The following is a 23,199-nucleotide window of genomic DNA, read 5'->3' as shown; positions in this document are numbered from 1 at the left end:
TCTAGAAGCAGAAACTGCCAGAGTCTCACAGCCCTTTCCTCCCATCACAGTCACTTCCTCTGACACCACGGGAGAAAAGCCTGCATTTCTTCCTGCAGAGCAGAGTCTAGGGCTTCCTCAGGGCAACACTGGCACAGAGCAAGCTCCAGGGACCACGACAATGCTGGTCTCTGCCACCCAGCCCCGCCTGCCTCTGCCTTCCTTGCTGCTGCCTCTGCTGCTGGGACTCACAGGTGAGTGTGGCTACCCTCAGGCACCAACTTGCAGGGATGCTCACCTAAGCCTGACAGAGGTACCCTTCTCTGCTTGGCAGTGGGGCAGATGAGTCTCTGTCCCACACCACCTCACCTTCTGTCCCCCCCTTCTTTAATTACTTCACAGTCCTCGGACCTCTTTCTCCTCTGCCTCTTCCTCTTAAGCCATTGCCCTAAATAGCTGATTTTATAACAAGGAACTTCCAGAGAAATCCCCCCAGAAGTCTTACTTCTGCCCCAGGGATATCTCCCTCCTTGGAGGGGTCCTTTCCTCTCCCAGCCAGGTCCAGGCAGGGTTTACCCAACAGGACTTCCAGTGCTTTGTCCAGTCCTTCCTCACTTCCCACAGAGTCACTGGGTAGTGCTTGGCTGCTAGCTGAAAGGTTAGTTGTTCGAATCCACTAGAGGCACCTCAGAAGAAAGTCCTGGCAATCTACTTCTGAAAGATCACAGTTAATGAAAACCATATGGAGCACAGTTCTACTCTGACACACATGGGGTCACTCTGAGTCAGAATCCGTGCTACAGCAATAAGTTTTTGCTGTTTTTTTCTTCACCTCCCACACACCTGACACCCTGTCAAGGCTCCATGCCCTCCTGGGGCTTAACCTCTTGAAGGAGGAAGTGAGGGTGCAGCGTCGGACTCTTTGTTCCTGCTGAAGACCATAGATCCTGGGAAGCTGACTGCCTATATACATACATTCTCATGTATGTGTGTGTGTGTGTGTATATATAAAAAACCAAAACCAAACCCAGTGCCGTCGAGTCGATTCCGACTCATAGTGACCCTATACATATGTATATATTTGTGTACATGTATGTATGTGTATATACATATGTGTATGAGCGTGTGTATTATATATAGTATGTGTTTATGTGTGTGTATATATACCTATGTGTTTCTGTGTATATATATGTGTGTATGTGTGTTTATACATATACACATGTATGTACTTGCATATATGTGTGTATACGTATGTGCATATATATGTATGAATACATGTGTGCGTGTATATGTATATATATGCAGATGTAGATTATATGTATACGTATGTTGTTGCTGGCTGCTGTGGAGTTGATTTTCTACTCATAGAGACCCTGTGTGACAGAGCAGAACTGCCCCATAGGATTATCTTGGCTGTAATCTTATGGAAGTAGATGATCAGGCCTTTGTCCTACAGAACCGTGGGGTGTGTTCAAACCACCAACCTTGTGATTAGCAGCTGAGAGCCTAACCATTGCACCACCACGGCTCGTATGTATATGTATATATATATTTTTTCCAGTTGCTGTGGACTTGACTCTGAATCACAGTGACTTCATGTGTGTCAGAGTAGATCTGTGCTCCTCAGGATTTTCAGTGGCTGATTTTTCAGAAGCAGACAATCAGACCTTTCTTCTAAGGCACCTCTGGGTGGACTTGAACCTCTAATTTTCCAGTTGACAGTGACTGGGTTAACTACTTGTACCACCCAGGGATGTGTGTGTGTGTGTACATGTGCTATATATATATATCATATTATATCCTACATAATATGATATATATATTAAATATATATATTTAAAAAACATATATATTTCTAATAGTTTCTAATATATATATACATATAACACAACTAGTATGGAGAACTCCAGATTCAGAAGAGGACATGGAACAAAGAATATCATTACCGATGTCAAATGGATGATGGCTGAAGGTAGAGAATATGAAGAAGATGTTTACCTGTGTTTTATTGACTATAAAAAGGCATTTGACTCTGTGGATCATAACAAATTATGCATAACATTGCAAAGAATGGGGGCTCCAGAACACTTAATTTTGCTCAGGAGGAACCCGTACTTGGAACAAGAGGCAGTTGTTCAGACAGAACAAGGGGATACTGCATGGTTTAAAGTCAAGAAAAGTGTGCGACACAGTAGTATCCTTTCACCGTACTTATTCAATCTCTATGCTGAGCAAATAATCCAAGAAGCTTGACTATATGAAGAAAAATGTGGCATCAGGATTAGTGGAAGTCTTATTAACAACCTGCGATACGCAGATGACACAACCTTGCTTGCTGAAAGTGAAGAGGACTTGAAGCACTTACTGATGAAAATCAAAGACTACAGCCTTCAGTATGCATTACACCTCAACATAAAGAAAACAAAAACCCTCACAACTGGACCAATAAGCAACATCATGATAAACAGAGAGAAGTTTGTCAAGGATATCATTTTACTTGGATTGACAATCAGCTCCCATGGAAGCAGCAGCCAAGAAATCAAATGATGCATTGCAATGGGCAAATCTGCTGCAAAATACCTCTAAAGTGTTAAACAGCAAAGATCTGCCACATAAACCAGAGCCTCCATCAGCCTGAGACCGGAAGAACTAGATGGTGCCCGGCTACCACCAATGACTGCCCTGACAGGGAACACAACAGAGAATCCCTGATGGAGCAAGAGAACAGTGGGATGCAGCTCTTAAATTCTGATAAAAAAGACCAGGCTTAATGGTCTGACTGAGACTGGAGGGACCCTGACAGTCATGGTCCCTGCACCCTTTGATAGCCCAAGATTGGAACCATTCCTGAAACCAACTCTATAGACAGAGATTGGCCTGGACTATAAGATAGACAACGATGCTGGTGAGGAGTGAACTTTATGGCTCAAGTAGACACATGAGACTATGTGGGCCACTCCTGTCTGGTGGTGAGATGAGAAGGAAGAGGAGGACAGGAGCAGGTTGAATGGACAAGGGGAATACAGGATGGAAAGGAGGAAGATGCTGTCTCCTTAAGGGGAGAGCAGCTGGGAGTCCACAGCGGGGTGTGTATGACTTTTTGTATGAGAGACTGACTTGATTTGTAAACTTTCCAATAAGCACAATAAATAAATTTTTTAAAAAAAGCAAAGATGTCACTTTAAGGACTAAGGTGAGCCTGATCCAAGCCATAGAGTTTTCAAAAGCCTCATATGCGTGAGAAAGCTGGACAATGAATAAGGAAGACTGAAGAAGAATCGACCCTTTTGAATTATGGTGCTGGCGAAGAATATTGAATGTACCATGGACTGCCAAAGAACAAACGAATCTATCTTGGAAGAAGTACAGCCAGAACGCTCCTTAAAAGTGAGGATGGCGAAACTTTGTCTCGCATAGTTTGGACACATTATCAGGAGGATCAATCCCTTGAGAAGGACAACATGCATGGTAGAGTGTCAGCGAAAAAGAGGAAAACCCTCAACGAGATGTACTGATACAGTGACTGCAACAATGGGCTCAAGCATAACAACGATTATGAGGGCAGTGCAAGACAAGGCAGAGTTTCGTTCTGTTGTATACAGGGTCGCAATGAGTCAGAATTGACTGGACGGCACCTAACAACAACAGTAGAAAAAAACTGGTAAATAGTGATTTGCACATTATGAAGTCACCCAGAATCCAGCATCCTTGGGTTACATTCTGGATGTGGGCGTTTCTCCCGCTGGTCCACTCTTTCTACCCAGAGCTCGGCACAGACTCTGAAGCAGACCGGAGAGCACCCCTCCTCCTCCCACAAGTGCTAACATCTCAGCTGAGAGGCCATCTAGCAAAGTGATTAAAAGCACAGATATTTCTTGAAACCAACCTGCCAGAGTTCAGTTCTGAGTTCCATCACTTACAGGCTGTTAGACTTTGGGCAAGTTACTTGTCTATAAAATGGGAATAAATAACAATGCTTCCCTAATAGGGTTGTGGTAAAAATTAAACAAGTTAGTTAATGTAGCCAAATGTTCAGAATAATGTGTGGTGCCCAGCAGCCGTCTGTGTTACATCCCTCCAGGGCTCAGTAAGTGCAAATACATAAAGTGGTCCTGCTGATTGTGGCCCTTACGGAGCACTTCCTCTGTGTCCTGGACAAGCCCAAGTCTTCACTTAAATCTCACAGCAACATGGGAAATGGGAATGATCCATCATGTTTGCAAAAGAAACAGAATGGAGAAGAAACAGTGTGGCTTTGGCTGGTCAATGCTGGAGCCAAGCCTTGAGCCCAGTCAGCCTGATACCCAGTTCAGGGGCCTCTTCCACTGGACCCCTGGAGACCCATGGTGTGATTCATGTGTGAAATCCTGATTTGAACCATATGTTGAGAAAAGGTAGGAGAACCAATGTTCATTGATTGTCAACCTCATGCCAGACTGTGTGCTGAGCCCTTTATTGACATAAGCTCATTAATCAGCAAATCAAAGCATGAGGAGGTGGCTCTTATCCCCATTGTACAGATGAGGAAAATTGAGTCCAAAACTGATTACCAGTACCAGTTGCCATTAAGTTGACTCCAACTCATGTCGATTTCATGTGTATCAAAGTAGGACTATGCCCCATAGGGTTTTGCTTTTTTTTTTTTTTAATAATTTATTTTGTTTTGTTGTTGTTGTTGAGAATATACACAGCAGAACATACACCAATTCAGCAATTTCTACATGTACAATTCAGTGACACTGATTATATTCTTTGAGTTATTCAACCATTCTTACCCTCCTTTTCCGAGTTGTCACTCCTTCATTAACATAAACTCACTGCCCCCTAAATTTCCCATCTAATCTTTCCATTTGCTGTTGTCAGTTTGATCCCATAGAGATATATCTTAAAACAGCACAACGCTCAAGGCAGGCATTCTTTACTAGTTAAGCTAAACTATTGTTTGGTTTTAAGAAGACTTCAGGGGACTTTTTTTTTTTTTTTGGTTTAAGGTTTAAAGACTATCTCAGGGCAAAGTTTCAGAGGTTCATCCAGCCTCCGTGGCTCCAGAAAGTCTGGAGTCCATAAGAATTTGAAATTCTGTTCTGCATTTTCCTCCTTTTGATCAGGAACATTCTATAGAATCTTTGATCAAAATGTTCAGTAATGGTAGCCAAACACCACTGAGTTCTTCTGGTCTCATGGCAAAGGAGGCGATTGTTAATGGAGGCAGTTAGCCACATGCTCCATATCCTCCTCCTATTCCTGCCTCTCCTTCCTCTGTTGCTCCAGGCAAATAGAGATCAATTGTTGTACCTTGGATGGCCGCTTGCAAGCTTTTAAGATGCCAAGCACTATGAAACAAACTAGGAGGTAGAACAGAAGCATTACACACGTTATTGGGTCATTTACCTGGGACTGCCCATGAGACCATGACCCTAAATCTCCAAATCAAGGAACCAAATCCTATAAGGTGTTGGTCCATAATGTTTTCAATGGCTGATTTTTCCAGAAATAGATCACCAGGCATTTTTTCTAAGGAGCCTCTGTGTAGACTCCATTCTCCAACCTTCGGTTTGCAGCTGAACAAGTTAACCCTTTGTACCACACAGAGACTCCCAGAACTGATTACCCGGTCCAAAACTTGTCCAAGGAGTATGAGGTAGGGAACCTAGATTTTGAATTTAGGCCTCCTTGGGTGGCCTCTGAGGGAAGGAGGAGTTTAAGGACTCAATCAGGATTAAACTTTGTCCAAGTTGTAGGGTTTGGAGACCCAGGGCAGGAGCCCCCTCTGGGCTTAGATGGAGGTTTGAAGAAAGATTTCTTCTGGGGCAGAAGCTTTTAACTGAGTCACAGGATTTCTCATATGGAAACACAGCCCCGTGGCCCTCACAAATGACAATGCCTGGGGAGTGGCGTGGCTCTGTAACAGCCCCGCATCTGGGCTAAGAATTTTCAAATTATATTCCTGAGAGATATTGGTCTATAATTTTCTTTTTTTGTGGTGTCTTTGCCTGATTTTGTTATCAGGGTTATGCTGGTTTCCTAGAATGAATTTGGAAGTGTCCCTTCCATTTCTATGTTCTGAAATAGTTTGGGTAGTACTAGTGTAAGCTCTTCAGTGAATGTTTGGTAGAATTCTCCAGCGAAGCCATCGGGGCCAGGGTTGTTTTTGTCATTGTTGTTCAGAGTTTTCTAATTACCTTTTCAATCTCTTCTTTTGTTATAGGTTTATTTAGTTGTTCTACCTCTGTATTAGTTTAGGTAAGTAGTATGTTTCTAGAAATTTGTCCATTTCCTCTAAGTTTTCAAATTTGTTAGCGTACAATTTTTCATAGTATTCTGTTACGATTTTTTTAATTCCGGCTGGTCTGTTGTGATATCACTTATCTAATTTCTTATTCAGGTTATTTGCTTTCTTTTCTGTTTTTCTTTTGTCATTTTGGCCAATGGTTTATTGATTTTGTTGATCCTGTCAAGGAACCAGCTTTTGGTCTAGTTAACACTTTCAATTGTTTTTCTATTCACTATTTCATTTAATTCTGCTCTAATTTTTATTATTTGCTTTCTTCTGGTACCTGAGGTCTTCTTTTGCTGTTCTCTATTTGTTCAAGTTGTAGGGTTAATGTTTTGATTTTGGCCCTTTCTTCTTTTTAGATGTGTGATTTATTGCTATAAATTGACCTCTGAGCACTGCCTTTGCTGTGTCCCAAAGGTTCTGATAGGCAGTGTTTTCATTCTCATTTCATTCTATGAATTTCTTTATTCCATCCTTAATTTCTTCTATAACAGAGTATTTTTGAGCAAGGTGTTGTTCAGTTTCCATGTGTTTGATTTTTTTCCCTTGCTTTTTCTGTTACCGATTTCTACTTTTAGGGCTTTATAGTCAGAAAAGATGCTTTGTAATACTTCAATGCTTTGGATTCTGTTAAGGCTTGCTTTATGGCCTAATATGTGGTCTATTCTGGAGAATGTTCCATGTGCATTGGAAAAGAAAGTATACATGGCTGCTGTTTGGTGGTGTTCTGTATATGTCTATGAGGTCAAGTTGATTGTGGCATTTAGATCTTTCATGTCTTTATTGAGTTTCTTTCTGGACGGTCTATCCTTCACCAAAAGTAGTGCCTTGAAGTCTCCTACTATTATTGTGGAGCTGTCTATCTCTTCAATGCTGTTAGAGTTTGTTTTATGTATTTTGGAGCCCTGCTGTTGGGTGTGTAAATATTTATTATGGTCATGTCCTCCTGGTGTATTGACACTTTAGTCATTATATAGTGTCCTTCCTTATCCTTTCTGGTGGATTTTACTTTAAAGTCTACTTTGTCAGAGATTAATATTGCCATTCCTTTTCTTTCTTGATTGCTGTTTGCTTGGTATATTTTTTTTCCATCCTTTGAGTTTTAGTTTGTCTGTGTCTTTAAGTCTAAGATGTGTCTCTTGTAGGCAGCATATAGATTGTTTTTTTAATCCATTCTGCTACTCTGTCTCTTTATTGGTGCATTTAGTCGATTTACATTCAGTGTAATTATTGATAGGTGTGAGTTTAGTGCTGACATTTTGATGCCTTTTTGCTGTGTGTTGTTGACAGTTTCTTTGTTCTGCTTCATTTTCTGTGCTGAGTTCTTTTCTTTTATGTATTTTATTTTCCCCCTTTTTGTTGTTGTTGATTTAGTATTTGATGAGACTTTATGTTTTTCTTGTTTTTTGTTTTGATGTGTAGGATTGTTAGTTTCCTTTGTGGTTACCTTAATATTTACCCCTATTTTTCTAAGTTTAAACAAATTTTTATTTCTTTATATTGCCTTGATGTCCTCTCCATATGAAGGACCTATGACTACATTTTTTAGTCCCTCTTTTTTGTTCTAATGTTGTCATCTTTTACATATTGATGCCTCTGTTTCCCTATTTTCAGTTTTTTAGCTTTGATTTATTTTTGTGACTTCCCTATCTGGGTTGACATATGGCAGCGCTGTCCTGTGTTGTAGTCTTGGGTTGTTATCTGATGTTACTGATTTTCTAACCTTAGGACACCTTTTGGTATATTTTGTAATTTTGGTTTAGTTTTTACAAATTGCCTTAACTTCTGTTTGTCCAGAAATGCCCTAATATTGCCATCATTTTTGAGAGACAGTTTTGCTGGATATATAATTCTTGGCTGGCAATTTTTTTCCTTCAAGGCTTTATATATGTCATTACATTGCCTTCTTGCCAGCATGGTTTCTGCTGAGTAGTCCAAACTTAGTCTTATTGACTCTCCTTTGTAGATGACTTTTTATTTTTCCCTACCCACTTATAAAATTCTCTCTTTATATTTAGTTTTGGCAAGTTTGATTATAATATGTCTTGGTGACTTTCTTTTGGGATCTACCTTATGTGGGCTTTGATAAGCATATTGGATAGGTATCATCTCATCTTTCACAATACCAGGGAAGTTTTCTGCCAACAAATCTTCAACAATTCTCTCTGTATTTTCTGTTATCCACCCCTGTTTTGGAACTCCATTCACTTGTAGGTTATTTTTCTTGATAGAGTCCCAAATAGCTCTAAGAGTTTCTTCATTTTTTAAAAATTCTTTTATCTGATTTTTCCTCAAATAAGTTGGTGTCAAGTGCTTTATCTTCAGTTTCACTAATTCTCATTTCCATTGCCTTAATTATGCTCCTGTGACTTTCTATTGAGTTGTCTAATTCTGAAATTTTATTGTTAATCTTCTGGATTTCTGTTTGCTGTCTCTCTATGGATTCTTGGAGCCTGTTAAATTTGTCGTTATGCTCTTCTATAATCTTCCTAAGTTCCTCTATTGTTTTGTCTGCATGTTCCTTGGCTTGTTCTGCATTTTGCCTGATCTCCTTCCAGATCTTTTGAGGAGTTCTGTATATTAATCTTTTGTTTTCTACCTCTGGTAATTCCAGGAAATTCTTTTCCTCTGGAAAATTTCTTGATTCTTTGTTTTTGGAGCTTGCTGAAGCCATCATGGTCTCCCTTTTTATGTAATTTGATACTGACTGTTGTCTCCAAGCCATCAATAAGTTATTATTTTTATTTATTTTATGTTTGCTTACATTGTCCTAGCTTCTTGTTTTGTTTTGATACTCCCAAATAGGCTGCTTTTGTGATCTAGCTTGATCACTGGCAGCTTTGAAGCTCTAACATTCTGTCACCAGGTGGTTAGGTCTGTTACTATGTATGTGAGCCCAGGAGACCATTTACTTTTCTTGTATGGATTCAGCTCAGGTGTTCAGGTAGTCAGTCACCAAGTGTGTGGTGCAGTCTCTCACCTACAGTCCCAGACCAGAAGGGGTGATTCCTGTAGGCACAGGTGTCTGGCTGCAGTAGGGGGTCATCCACTGAGCAAGTCAGGGGGCTGACAGCTGTCCCTGAGTGTCTGGGAGGAATGCATGTCCCTCTTCCCTAGAGTGCGTAGCTGAATGGGTTTTGCATCCAGACTATGCTGTTGGCTGTAAGGACTGGGAAGCACTACTTATTCTTGGACCTCTGTTGTGGTTGGCTAGGTGGCACGGGTGGAGCCACCAGTCCTCCGGGCCCTGATGTGGGTAGGTGAGGACCCTGCTTTATAGGCAGAGGGGTGTCAAATATGAATCTGCCACAGCTGTTGAAATGGGCTCCCACAGGTCTATGCAGGGGTGAAAGCCATTCAAAGTCCTTGGGTCCCTTATGCTTGTGCCTAAGCAAAGGAGCTGTGCGTGCCCTGAGTTCCCGGCTTAGGGGGCTGGCAGATTTTTTTTTTCCTGTTTGTTAAATTGTTGTTTCTCCAATCCTGGGAGAATGGCTCAGAGAGAGTGACGGGTCCTACTTCTGGCCCAGGGGACACAGCAATCTCTGAAGCAGGCCGATGACCCAATGCAGAGTGGGGATGGGTCATGTAAACAGGAGAGATGTTTTTTCCCAAAGGGGTGTTTTTTGGTCTGTGCAGTAGGTTAGGCTCATGTACTTTTTTTTTTTTTTTTGCCAATTGAGCACCACTTTTCACTTGTTCTGGAGGCTTGAATAGACTCTGTTGCTTGGTCTCTTCCGGTGTGGAAAATGCATCCCGGGCACCACTGCTTGCCTCGCCACTCACACCAGCCAATCCGACCTGCAGGGTGCCAGTTCTTGCTGGTTAAGTCTGGCAATTCCTCACTACTTCTGAACTGTCTCTCCCTCCCCCTGCTGCTCAGCCCAATTCCTCAACTTTTCCTTTGATGTTCAGGGCGCCTAGATTGTCATATATAATCGATTCACTTGTTTTTTAGGGTCTTTGTTGTAAGAAGGACCACTGGTAGCAAGCAGTGTCTGATTATTTGCTCAGAGTACAGATTGAATAAGTATGGTGAAAGGATACAACCCTGACGCACACCTTTCCTGACTTTAAACCACACAGTATCCCCTTGTTTTGTTCAAATGACTGCCTCTTGATCTATGTACAGGTTCCTCATAAGCGCAATTAAGTGTCTGGAATTCCCGTTCTTCCCAATGTTATCCATAATTTGTCATGATCCGCGCAGTCAAATGGCTTTGCACAGCCAATAAAACACGGGTAAACATCAGTCTTAGTCATCTAATGCTGCTATAACAGAAATACCACAAGTAGATGGCTTCAACAAAGAGAAATTTATTCTCTCACAGTCTAGGAGGCTAGAAGTCTGAATTCAGGGTACCAACTCCAGGGGAAGGCTTTCTCTCTCTGTTGGCTCTAGGGGAAAGCTCTTGTCATCAATCTTCCCCTGGTCTAGGAGCTTCTCAGCGCAGGAACTCTGGCTCCAAACAACACTTGTTCCTACCTCTACTTACTTAGTGAAATGAGGTCCCCATGTCTCTCTGCTCGCTACTCTCCTTTATATCTCAGAAGAGATTGGTTCAAGGCAAAATCTAATCTCAAAGCTTGAGTTCCACCTTATTAATGTAACTGCTGATAATCACATCTCATCAACATCAGATAGGATTTACAACACAGAGGAAAATCCCATCTGATGACAAAACGGTGGATGATAACACTGGGAATCATGGCCCAGCCAAGTTGACAGATATATGGGGGAGACACAATTCAATCCATGACAACATCTTTCTGATACTCTCTGCTTTCAGCCAGGATCCATCTGACATCAGTGATGTTATATGTCGTTCCACGTCCTCTTCTGAATTCAGCTTGAACTTCTGGGAGTTCCCTGTTGATGTACTAATCCAACCACTTTTGAATGATCTCCAGCAAAATTTTACTTGCCTGTGATGTTAATGATAATGTTAGTGTTCAGTGGGTCAAATCTATTCTTTAGATGGTCTCTAAATTCAGATGGGGTATACTCAAGGTCATACTTTGGCTCTCATGGACTCGTTCTAATTTTCTTCAGCTTCAACTTGAACTTGCATATTAGCAATTGATGGTCTGTTCCACAATCGTCCCCTGGCCTATTTCTGACTGATTATATTGAGCTTCTCCATCATCTCTTTCCACAGATGTAGTCAATTTGATTTCTGTGCATTACATCAGGTGAGGTCCACATGTATAGCTGCCGTTTATGTTTTTGAAAAAAGGTATTTGCAATGAAGAAGTCATTGGTCTTGCAAAATTATATCATGCAATCTCCAGCATTGTTTCTACCCACTAAGGCCATATTTTCCAACTGCTGACGCTTCTTCTTTGTTTCCAACTTTCGCATTCCAGTCTCCAGTAATTATCAATGCATCCTAATTGCATGTTCAATCAATTTCAGACTGCAGAAGTTGGTAAAAAATCTTCAATTTCTTCCTGTTTGGCCTTAGTGGTTGGTGCATAAATTTGAATAATGTCGTATTAAGTGGTCTTTCTTGTAGGCATATGGATATTACCCTATTACTGACAGAGTTGTACTTCAGGATAGATCTTGAAATTTTTTGACAGTGAATGCGATGCTGTTCCTCTTTAACTTATCTTTCCCAGCATAGTAGACCATATGATTGCCCAACTCAACTTCTGTTTGTCTGAAAAATGTCCTAATTTTGCCTTCATATTTGAGAGACAGTTTTGCTGGATATATGATTCTTGGCTGGAATTTTTTTTCCTTCAATGCTTTATATAAGTCATCCCACTGTCTTCTTGCCTACATGGTTTCTGCTGAGGAGTCTGAGTTTGTTCTTATTGACTCTCCTTTGTAGGTGACTTTTTGCTTATCCCTAGCAGCTCTTAAAATTCTCTTTATCTTTGGTTTTAGCAAGTTTGATTATAATATGTCTTGGTGACTTTCTTTTAAGATCTACCTTATGTGAAGTTCGATGAGCGTCTTGGATAGATATCGTCTCATCTTTCACGATATCAGGGAAGTATCCTGCCAACAAATTTTCAACAATTCTTTCTGTATTTTATGTTATCCCTCCCTGTTCTGGTACTCCAATCACTTGTAGGTTATTTCTCTTGACAGAGCCCCACATGATTCTTAAGGTTTCTTCATTTTTTTAATTCTTTTTTCTGATTTTTCTTCAAATATATTGGTGCCAAGTGTTTTATCTTCAGTCTCACCACTTCTGCCTTCCACTTGCTCAATTCTGCTCCTCTGACTTCCTGTTGAGTTGTCTAATTCCATAATTTTATTGTTAATCTTCTGATTTTCTGATTGCTGTCTCTCTATGGATTCTTGCAGTTTATTAAATTTTTTATTATGTTCTTGAATTACCTTTTTAATTTCTTCAGTTGCTTTATCTGTATGTCCCTTGGCTTGTTCTGAGTACTGCCTGATCTCCTTCCTGATCTCCTTCCTGATGTCTTGAAGAGTTCTGTGTATTAATCTTTTGTATTCTGCATCCGGTAATTCCAGGAGTGCACCTTCATCCAGAAAATCCCTTGATTCTTTGTTTTGATTTGATATTGACCGTTGTCTCTGAGCCATTATAAGTTATTGTATTAGTTTATGTTTGCTTACTACATCCTAGCTTCTTGCTTTGTTTTATTTTGATACATCCAAATAGGTTGCTTGAGTGAGCTAGCTTGATTATTTTTGCCTTTGAAGCTCTAACGTCCTGTCACCAGATGGCTAGAGCTGTTACCAGATATGAGCCTAGGAGTCCATTCACTTTTCTTGTATGAATTCAGCTCAGGTGTCCAGGTAGTTGGTCATCAAGTGTGTGGCACAGGTTCTGTCCTACAGTCTTAGAGGGGTAGGGTTGATTGGTGTAAGTAAAGGTATCTGGTTGGAGCAGGGGATCATGCTCTGAACAAGGCAGGGGGCTGACAACCATCCCCCTAGTGTCTGTGAGGAAAGAACATCCCTGTCCCCTAGAGCACACAGGTGGGTGGGTTCTGCAGATGGACCTTGGGCACCCAATGCTTTTGGTTGTAAGAACAGGAAGGTACCAGTTATCCTTAGACCCCTTTCGCGGGTGGCTGGGTGGCCTGGGTGGAGTCACTGGTCCTTAGGCCCCTGATGTGGGTATGCGAGGACCCTGTTTAATAGGCAAAACAGTGTAAAACATCAAACACCCACCTCTCCACAGCACAGCTGAAACAGTTGCAGTCTGCCAACATGGCCTATTCTCCTGCAATAGACCCACACAGGTCCATGCAGGGCAGAAAGGTATTCAAAGTCTGCAGACTGTTTATGCCTGGACAGGAGCCGTTTCTGTCCTGAGCTCCCCAGGTTAGTGGAACTGGCAGATTATCTTTTCCCCAATTGTGAATTTATTCCTTCTCCACAGCTGGGAGAATGGCCCAGGATGAGCAACAGAACCTATCTCAGGCCCAAGGAAATTGACAGCCACTGAAGCCAAGTATACTCAAGTACTTAGCTTTTGCCAAGAGCGCCATTTTTCTCTGGTTCTGGAGGTTTGAGTAGGCTGTGCAGCTGGCTGTTTCTCTTTGAGAAAACTACAGCCTAACGCTACCACCAACACACTGCAGCCTGAGGGTTTCCTGCAATTCAGGTCTGGCAACTCCTTTCCGCTTCTGAACAATCTCGCCCTCCCACTTCCACTCAGTCCATTTTCTAACTTTGCCTTTGATGTTCAGGACTTCTAGCTTGTCATAAATGTAATCTTTTCACTTGTTTTTTCAGGTCTTTGTTGTAAGAGGGTTCACCAGAAGCATCTTACTACTCCGCCATCTTGGCCCCACCTCTGATTGTCCAATTCAAAATGGCTGGTACCAGTACATTTCAGCTCACTAAAGCTGTATATGAATTCCATTTAATTTTTGACAATTTCCAATTTCCCTAGATTTCATACTTCATGTATTTTACATTCCAGCTATTAATGGATGTTTGCAGCTGTTTCTTCTCATTTCGAGTCATGCCATAGAGGCCGTAGAATATCAAAGAACACAAAATATCAGTGCAAGGTGGAGTTGGGGGAGGAACCAATAAACACAAGATTTTGTACTAAAAACTGCAGCTTCCCATAATTTCCTGCCCAGGTTAGAAAGCATGACAAATGTGTAGGTGCTGTGCAAACCATGAAATATCACACAATTGACGTTGCATTCTTTCCCCTGGAATTTGGTTTGGAGGGCCTGATTTGTGGTCACCCTCCTCCCAAAAAGTCATTGCACAAGGTAGTATAATGTGGGGGGGCAGGTGGAGTCAGACCACTTGCCAGACCTGTGACCTTGGCCAAGGGGCTGTACCACCCTAAGCCTCAGTCTTGTCCTCTCTAAAGTGGGGGTGGTGACAGCATTGTCTTGCTCGGTCACTGTGGAGGTCAGGTGAGATCTGTCGTGCTCTCAGCAGGGGCAGGGGTTGGGGCTCATTAGCCGCCATTACTAACCCAGTTGCTGTAGAGTCTATTCCAACTCGCAGAGACCCCATGTGTGTCAGAGTAGAACTCTGCTCCACAGGGTTTACAATGGCTGATCTTTTGAAATTAGATCACCAGGACTTTCTTCCAAGGCACCTCTGGGGGGACTCAAACCTCCAACCTTTCAGTTAGCATCCAAGCACATTAACCATTATTGTGTTATCACAATTTTATGCTTTGGGGCTCAAAAGAGAAGGTAGAATCCCTGTTCCATCATTTACCAGCTAGTAGACCTGAAACGCACTACTCTGCCCCTCTCGACCTGTTTACGCTTCTGAGTTTGCCATTCCTAAGTTCTAATCCAGCATGTCGCACTTGCTGAGCTGTGTGCTCTCAAGCAAGCATCTTCCCCTCTGAACCTCAGTTTCCCCATCAGCAAAATGGAAAAACTGATGCTGTTTTCTCCCACACAAGAACGGCTGAATTGAGAGAGCTAAGAGCTGTGGAAAGTGCTTCTTGCGAGCTGTAAAAAGCTCTATAGAAGGAATCTGTGAATAGTGTCAGCTTAGGGGAAACCCCATCTGGAGACTATCAGATGTTGGCAGTAGAGTATGCTGAAAGCTTGGCAAATGTCATTGAGTAAATGCATGTCACTTAGCTCAGGCTGCTAACCAAAAAGGTCAGCAGTTCAAATGCACCAACGGCTTCTTGGGAACCTGTGGGGCAGTTCCACTCTGTCCTATTGGGTCACTATGAGTCAGAATCTACTCGACGGCAACCAGTTTGGTTTTGGGTGTTGGTTTATCTCAGCTGGGGAAACATGTGTGTTCATTGTTGGCAGTCTGAGAGTCAGCAGCCAAAGCCGGAGGGACCCCTTTATACTCTTGAAAAGCTAACGCACGTGGTGGACACAGGCTCTGCGGCAAGCCTTCTGGTTTGAATCCAGCTCTGCCACTTGCCTGCCTCTCTGGGTCTCAATTCCCTTGTCTGTAAGACCAAACCAAGACCTATTGCCACCCGTAAGAAGGGATGGTAATAACGGCACTCACCTCATGGGCTGCTGTGAGGAAACACAGGGGCTTCTGTGTCTGCCCAGTCCACACACTGTACTGAGGAAAACTTGCCGTGCAGAATAGGCCTTTCTATAGGAACACATGGGGTCTTGAAATTGGAAGTCCACCCATCTGAGTCCCCGGCCTCTCCTAGATTTGCCTCCAGGCCTCAGTTTTTCCCTCTGCAAAATGGGAAGGTAGGACAGAAGGTCCTCAAGTTGTCAAGTCAACAAGCCTAGTGGTAATAACTGCACCCTGTCAAAGGTGGAAAACTTGCAAGACCCAGGCAAACAATACAGTGCCATCGAATTCCCGCTCTCACAGGATGACTGTATCAAGTACATTTTCCCAAGCCAAATGGTCACTTCTCAGCCCCCATCTTGCTGTACCTCTCAGCAGCATTTACAGGTGGCCCTGCCCTCCTTGGCCTATTTGAGGATGAGGAAGGAGAGTGGGATGCAGGGAGCACAGTGGGTCATAGGGAGGGGGTAGGAGATGGGGGCCAAGAGGTCAGCAGGAGCCACATGGCTAAGGGGGCAGGGGACTCATTCCAAATGTAGTCATTCGAGTTATTTCCTTAACCTCTGTCTTCAGGGCTAGCATGCCAGCTCCGTGAGGACAGGGACCACAGTCACTTCACAGCCCTTAGCTCAGCACCTGGCTCACAGTGGAATCCAGAAATGAAGTCCTGACTGGCCCTCTGCTGTGGGCATCCAGCCTCCTGTTGACAATGGTTCCTCTACAACAAATAGAGGGGGCTGTCACCATCCACTGTGCTGACTCCTCCCATTAGAAAATTTAGTCACATGTTTTATTTCATCACATTGATCTCTTCCTAAAAACAATAAACATTCACGGTAAGAAAAACAAAAAAGACTTGAATATATTGTTTACTATAATATAAAAAGAAAACCAGCCTCCCTCCCTGTCCCACTTCCCAAAAGCAACATACTGAAACATTTGGGCTTTTTCCATTCTAGACCCTTTTCTCTGTACATTCAGCAGTTATTCATGGAGCACCTACTCTGTGCCAAAACTCCTATCAGGAGCTAGGGAAATACAGTGAGCAAAACACAGAATCTCGGGACAGCTCATTCAGACAATAAACACACAAGGAACACACGTATCCGTACAGCTTTCTACAGAAACAAACAGAGATTCTATACAATTATGTAATGTTCGTGCAGTTCAGAAAATCATAAAAATACCCAAAATAAAAGGGAAAAAAGAAAAAACTCCCATGAGACTTAGATTCATGATCCAAAGAACTTCCATGTGTAGAACAGGCAATACATTATAATTTGTGTAATACCTTGCAGGTGTTTATATACATATATGAGCATATATTATATATGCTTTTGTAAAATAAAATGAAACTATATACATTATACAGTTTTTTTTGTATTTGATACAACTAAAATTATTTATGTATATTATATCATTGTATTATAAATTTAATTTATACATATAGTATAAAATAGTTAATAGTTTTAGTTTACGTAGTCATGATCATCCTGAAAGTACAGTTTTTCCTTCATCTTCTTTTTTTACATTTTTTTTTATTGTTCTTTAAGTGAAAGTTTACAAATCAAGTCAGTCTCTCATACAAAAACTTATATACACCTTGCTGTGTACTCCTACCTGCTCTCCCCCTAATAAGACAGCATACTCTTCCTCTCTACCCTGTATTCGCCATGTGCATTCAGTCAGCTCCTGTCCCCCTCTGCCTTCTCATCTCACCTCCAGACAGAAGCTGCCCACATAGTCTCATGTGTCTACTTGAAACAAGAAGCTCCCTCCTCACCGGTATCATTTTCTGTCTTATATTCAAGTCCGATCCCTGTCTGAAGAGTTGGTTTTGGGAATGGTTCCAGTCTTGGGCTAACAGAAGGTCCGGGGAACATGACCTCCAGGGTCCTTCTAGTCTCAGTCAGGCCGTTACGTCTGGTCTTTTTATGAGAATTTGAGGTCTGCATTTCACTGTTCTCCTGCTCCATCAGGGATTCTCTGTCTTGCTCCCTGTCAGGACAGTGATCTGTGGTAGCCGGGCACCTTCCAGTTCTTCTGGTCTCAGGCTGATGGAGTCTCTGGTTTATGTGGCCCTTTCTGTCTCTTGGGCTTATCTTTACCATATGTCTTTGGTGTTCTTCATTCTCATTTGATCCGGGTAGGCTGAGACCAATTGATGCATCTTACTTGGCCGCTTGCCAGTGTTTAAGACCCCAGATGCCTCTCACCAAACTGGTGAAGTACGTTTTCTTAATACATTTTGTTATGCCAATTGACCTAGATGTCTCTGAAACCATGGTCCCCAGACCCCCGTCCCTGTGACACTGGCCTTTGAAGCATTTGGTTGTATTCAGGAAACTACTTTTGGTTTAGTCCAGTTATACCAACTTCCCCTGTGTTGTGTGTTGCCCTTCACTTCACCTAAAATAATTTTTGTCTACTATCTAATTAGTGAATATCCCCTTCCCTCCCTCCCAACACTTGTAACCATCAAAGAATGTTTTCTACTGTGTTTAAACTTTATCTAGTGTTCTTACAATAGTGGTCTCATACAATATTTGTCCTTTTGCAACTGACTAATTTCACTCAGCATAATGCCTTCCAGGTTCCTCCATGTTACGAGATGTTTCTCAGATTCATAGTTGTTCTTATTGTTGCATAGTATTCCATTGTGTAAGTATAACATAATTTATTTAACCATTCATCCGTTGGTGGGCACCTTGGTTGCTTCCCTCTTTTTGCTATTGTAAACAGTGCTGTGGTGAATATGGGTGTGCGTATATCTGTTCACGTAAGGACTCTTATTTCTCTAGGATATATTTCAAGGAGCGGGGTTGCTGAATTATATGGTAGTTCTATTTCTAGCTTTTTAAGGAAGTGCCAAATCAATTTCCAAAGTGGTTGTACCATTTTACATTCCCACCAGCAGTGTATAAATGTTCCAGCCTCTCCACAACCTCTCCAACATTTATTATTTGTGTTTTTTTAATTAATGCCAGTCTGTTCAAGTGAGATGGTATCTCATTGTAGTTTTGATTTGCATTTTTCTGATGGCTAATGATCATGAGAATGACTTCTTTGGTGAAGGGCCTCTTCATATCCTTTGCCCATTTTTTAATTGGGTTATTTGTTTTTTGTTGCTGAAGTTGTTGCATTATCATGTAGATTTTAGAGATCAGACACTGATCGGAAATGTCATAGCTAAAAACTTTTTCCCAGTCTGTAGGTAATCATTTTACTCTTTTGGTGAAGTCTTTCGATGAGCTTAAGTGTTTGATTTTTTAGAAGCTCCCAGTTATCTAGTTTCTCTTCTGGTGTTTGTGCACTGTTAGTAATGTTTTGTATACTATTTATGCCATGTATTAGGGCTCCTAGCATTGTCCCTATTTTTTCTTCCATGATCTTTATTTTTTTAGATTTTATATTAAGGTCTTTGATCCATTTTGAGTTGGTTTTTGTGCGTGGTGTGAGGTGTGGGTCTTGTTTCACTTTTTTGCAGATAGATATCTAATTATGCCAGCACCATTTGTTAAAGACACTGTCTTTTTCCCATTTAACAGACTTTGGGCCTTTGTCAAATATCAGCTGCTCATATGTGGATGGATTTATGTCTGGAGTCTCTATGCTGTTCCATTGGTCTATGTATCTGTTGTTGCACCAGTGCCAGGCTGTTTTGACTACTGTGGCGGTATGATAGGTTCTAAAATGAGGTAGTGTGAGGCTTCCCACTCTGTTCTTCTTTTTCAGTAATACTTTACTTATCTGGGGCCTCTTCTCCTTCCATATGAAGATGGCGATTTGTTTCTCCATCTCATTAAAAAATGTCATTGGAATTTGGATCGGGATTGCATTGTATCTATGGATGGCTTTGGGCAGGACAGATACTTTTACAATGTTAAGTCTTCCTATCCTTGAGCAAGGTATGTTTTATGTTACTTATGTAGGTCTCTTTTGGTTTCTTGCTGTACCGTCCTGTAGTTTTCTTTGTATAGGTCTTTTATGGAAACCCTGGTGGCATAGTGGTTAAGTGCTATAGCTGCTAACCAAAGGGTCGGCAGTTCAAATCCACCAGGTGCTCCTTGGAAACTCTATGGGGCAGGTTGCTATGAGTTGGAATCGACTCAAGGGCAGTGGGGTTTTTTTTGGGTCTCTCGTAAGATTTATTCCTAAGTATTTTATCTTCTGGGGGACTACTGTAAATGGTATTGATTTGGTGATTTCCTCTTCCAAGTTCTCTTTGGTGGTACAGAGGAATCTAGCTGATTTTTGTATGTTTGTCTTGTATCTTGATACTCTGCTGAACTCTTCTATTAGTTTTAGTAGCTTTCTTGAAGATTCTTTAGGGTTTTCTGTGTATAAGATCATGTCATCTGCAAATAGGGATACTTTTACTTCTTCCTTACCAATTTGGATGCCCTTTATTTCTTTTTTTTATAGCCTAATTGCTCTGGCTAGGACCTCCAGCACAATGTTGAATAAGAGTGGTGATAAAGGGCATCCTTGTCTGGTTCCCGCTCTGAAGAGGAACACTTTCAGACTCTCTCCATTTAGGATGATGTTGGCTGTTGGCTTTGCATAAATGGCCTTTCTTATGTTGAGGAATTTCCCTTCTATTCCTATTTTGCTGAGAGTTTTTACCATGAATTGGTGATATCAAATCATGAATCGGATTACATTGACTGTTTCTCTAGTATTGAACCATCCCCGCATACTGGTACAAATCCCACTTGGTCATGGTGAATTTTTTTTTTCTTTTTGATATATTATTGGATTCTGTTGACTAGAATTTTGTGGAGGATTTTTGCATTTAAGTTTGTGAGGGATATAGGTCTGTAATTTTCTTTTTTTGTTGTATCTTTACCTGTTTTTTTTTTTTTTTTTATCAGGGATATGCTGCCTGCATAGAATGAGTTTGGGAGTATTCCATCCTTTTCTATGCTCTGAAATACCTTTAGCAGTAGTGGTGTTAACTCTTCTCTGAAAGTTTGGTAAAATTCTCCAGTGAAGCCATCAGGGCCAGGGCTTTTTTTTGTTGCGAGTTTTTTAAATTACTTTCCAATCTCTTGACAAAATAAAAACTCGAGAGGAAGCAATAAGAAATGAGATGGGCAATATCACAACAAACCCAACTGGAATTAAATGAATCATATCAGATTGCTATGAAAAATTGTACAGTAACAAGTTTGAAAACCTAGAAGAAATGGATGAATTTCTAGAAACACACTATCTACCTAACACAGAGATAAAACAACTAAATAAATCCATAATAAAGGGAAAAAAATTTTTTTGTTACTGTACAATTTTTCATAGTAATCTGATATGATTCATTTAATTCCAGTTGGGTTTGTTGTGATATTGCCCATCTCATTTCTTATTCGGGTTATTTGCTTCCTCTCGAGTTTTTCTTTTGTCAGTATGGCCAGTAGTTTATCAGTTAATTTTTTCAGAGAACCAGATTTGGGTCTTGTTAACACTTTCACTTGTTTTTCTGTTTTGTATTTCATTTAATTCTGCTCTAATTTTTATTATTTGCCTTCTTCTGGTGCCTGAGGGTTTCTTTTGTTGCTCCCTTTCTATTTGTTCAAGTTGTAGGGATAATTTGATTTTGGCCCTTTCTTCTTTTTGTATGTGTGCATTTATTGATATAAATTGGCCTCCGAGCACTGCTTTTGCTGTGTCCCAAAAGTTCTTATCGGAAGTGTTTTCGTTCTCATTGGATTCTATGAATTTCTTTTATTCCATCCTTAATTTCTTCTATAACCCAGTAGTTTTTGAGCAAGGTGTTGTTCAGTTTCCAAGTTTTCTCTGTTATTGATTTCTACTTTAATGGCTTTTTTTTTTTTTTAATGATACTTTGTAATATTTCATGTTTTGGATTCTGTTCAGGCTTGCTTTATTGCCTAATATGTGGTCTATTCTAGAGGATGTTCCATGTGCATTGGAAAAGAAAGTATACTTGGTTGCTGTTGGGTGGAGTCTTCTGTATATGTCTATGAGGTCAAGTTGGTTGATTGTGGCATTAACTCTTCTGTGTCTTTATTGAGCTTCTTTCTGGAGTTCTGTCCTTCACCAATAGTGGTATGTTGAAGCCTCCTACTATTACTGTGGAGCTGTCTGTCTCTCTTTTCAATGCTGTTAGAGTTTGTTTTATGTATATTGAAGCCCTGTAGTTGGGTGCATAAATATTTAATATGGTTATGTCCTCCTGGTACATTGTCCCTTTAATCATTATATAGTGTCCTTCCTTATCCTTTGTGGTGGATTTTACTTTAAAGTCTATTTTGTCAGAAATTAATATTGCCACTCCTGCTCTTTTTTGATTGTCGTTTGATATATATTTTTTTCATTCTTTGAGTTTTAGTTTGTTTGTGTCTCTAAGTCTAAGGTGTGTCTCTTGTAGGCAGCATATAGATGGATCGTGTTTTTTTTTTTAATCCATTCTGCCACTCTCTGCCTCTTTATTGGTACATTTAGGCCATTTACATTCAGCATAATTATGGATAGGTATGAGTTTAGTTCTGTCATTTTGATGTCTTTTTTTTTTTTGTGCATTGCTGGCAGTTTCTTTTTTCCACTTAATTTTTTGTGCTGAGTAGGTTTTCCTTATATATTGTCTCTTTTTCATTGTTGCCAATTTTGTTCTTGCTAAGCCTTTATGTTTTTCTTGTATTTTATTTTCATGAGTAGGATTGTTAGTCTCCTTTGTGGTTACATTAATATTTACCCCTATTTTTCTAATTTTAAACCAAACTTTTATTTCTTTATATTGCCTTGGCTTCCTGTCCATATGAACAATCTATGACTACATTTTTTAGATCCTCTTTATTGACTTAATGTTGTCATCTTTTTACATAATGACATCACTATTTCCCTGTTTTGAGCGTTTTTTTAATCTTGATTTATTTTTGTGATTTCCCTATCTGGGTTGATATCTGGTTGCTCTGTCCTCTGTTCTAGTCTTGGATTGGTATCTGATGTTATTGGTTTTCTAATCGAGAAATCCCTTTAGTATTTCTTGTAGTTTTGGTTTGGTTTTTGCAAATTCCCTAAGCTTCTGTTTTTCTGGAAATTTCTTAATTTGGCCTTCATATTTGAAAGACAGTTTTGCTGGATATTTTGATTCTTGGCTGGTGATTTTTTTTTCCTTCAATGCTTTATATATGTCATCACATTGCCTTCTTGCCTGCCTGGTTTCTTTTGAATAGTCTGAGCTCATTCTTATTGACTCTTCTTTGTAGGGGGCTTTTTGTTTATCCCTAGCTGCTCTTAAAATTCTCTATCTTTGGTTTTGGCAAGTTTGATTATGTCTTGGTGATTTTCTTTTGGGATCTACCTTATGTGGGGTTCGATGAGCATCTTGGATCAATAGCTTCTCATTTTTCACGATATCGGGGAAGTTTTCTGCCAACAAATCTTCAATAACTCTCTGTATTTTCTGTTCTCCCTCCCTGTATTTTCCATTCTCCCTCCCTGTTTTGGTACT

The 23,199-nt window shown here is 40.7% G+C and overlaps 1 protein-coding gene across 4 annotated transcripts in view; it reads left to right on the top strand.

The window, feature by feature from the left end:
- Positions 1-23,199, top strand: part of LOC126067441 (signal-regulatory protein beta-1-like) — a 173,451-nt gene that overhangs the window by 121,714 nt on the left and 28,538 nt on the right. The window contains exon 1 of one of the 4 annotated variants that reach the window (XM_049869309.1): positions 60-233. The exons of the other annotated variants lie outside the window; for them this stretch is intronic. Coding sequence (XP_049725266.1) covers positions 161-233 — 73 coding nt within the window. The 5' untranslated portion in view covers positions 60-160. Of the gene's footprint in view, positions 1-59; positions 234-23,199 lie in introns of those variants that run through there. 4 annotated transcript variants of the gene reach the window in all.

Source organism: Elephas maximus, chromosome 25 (genome assembly GCF_024166365.1).
Source record: "Elephas maximus indicus isolate mEleMax1 chromosome 25, mEleMax1 primary haplotype, whole genome shotgun sequence".
In the NCBI taxonomy this organism is placed as follows: Eukaryota; Metazoa; Chordata; class Mammalia; order Proboscidea; family Elephantidae; genus Elephas; species Elephas maximus.
This window is presented reverse-complemented; position numbering and strand designations above follow the sequence as displayed.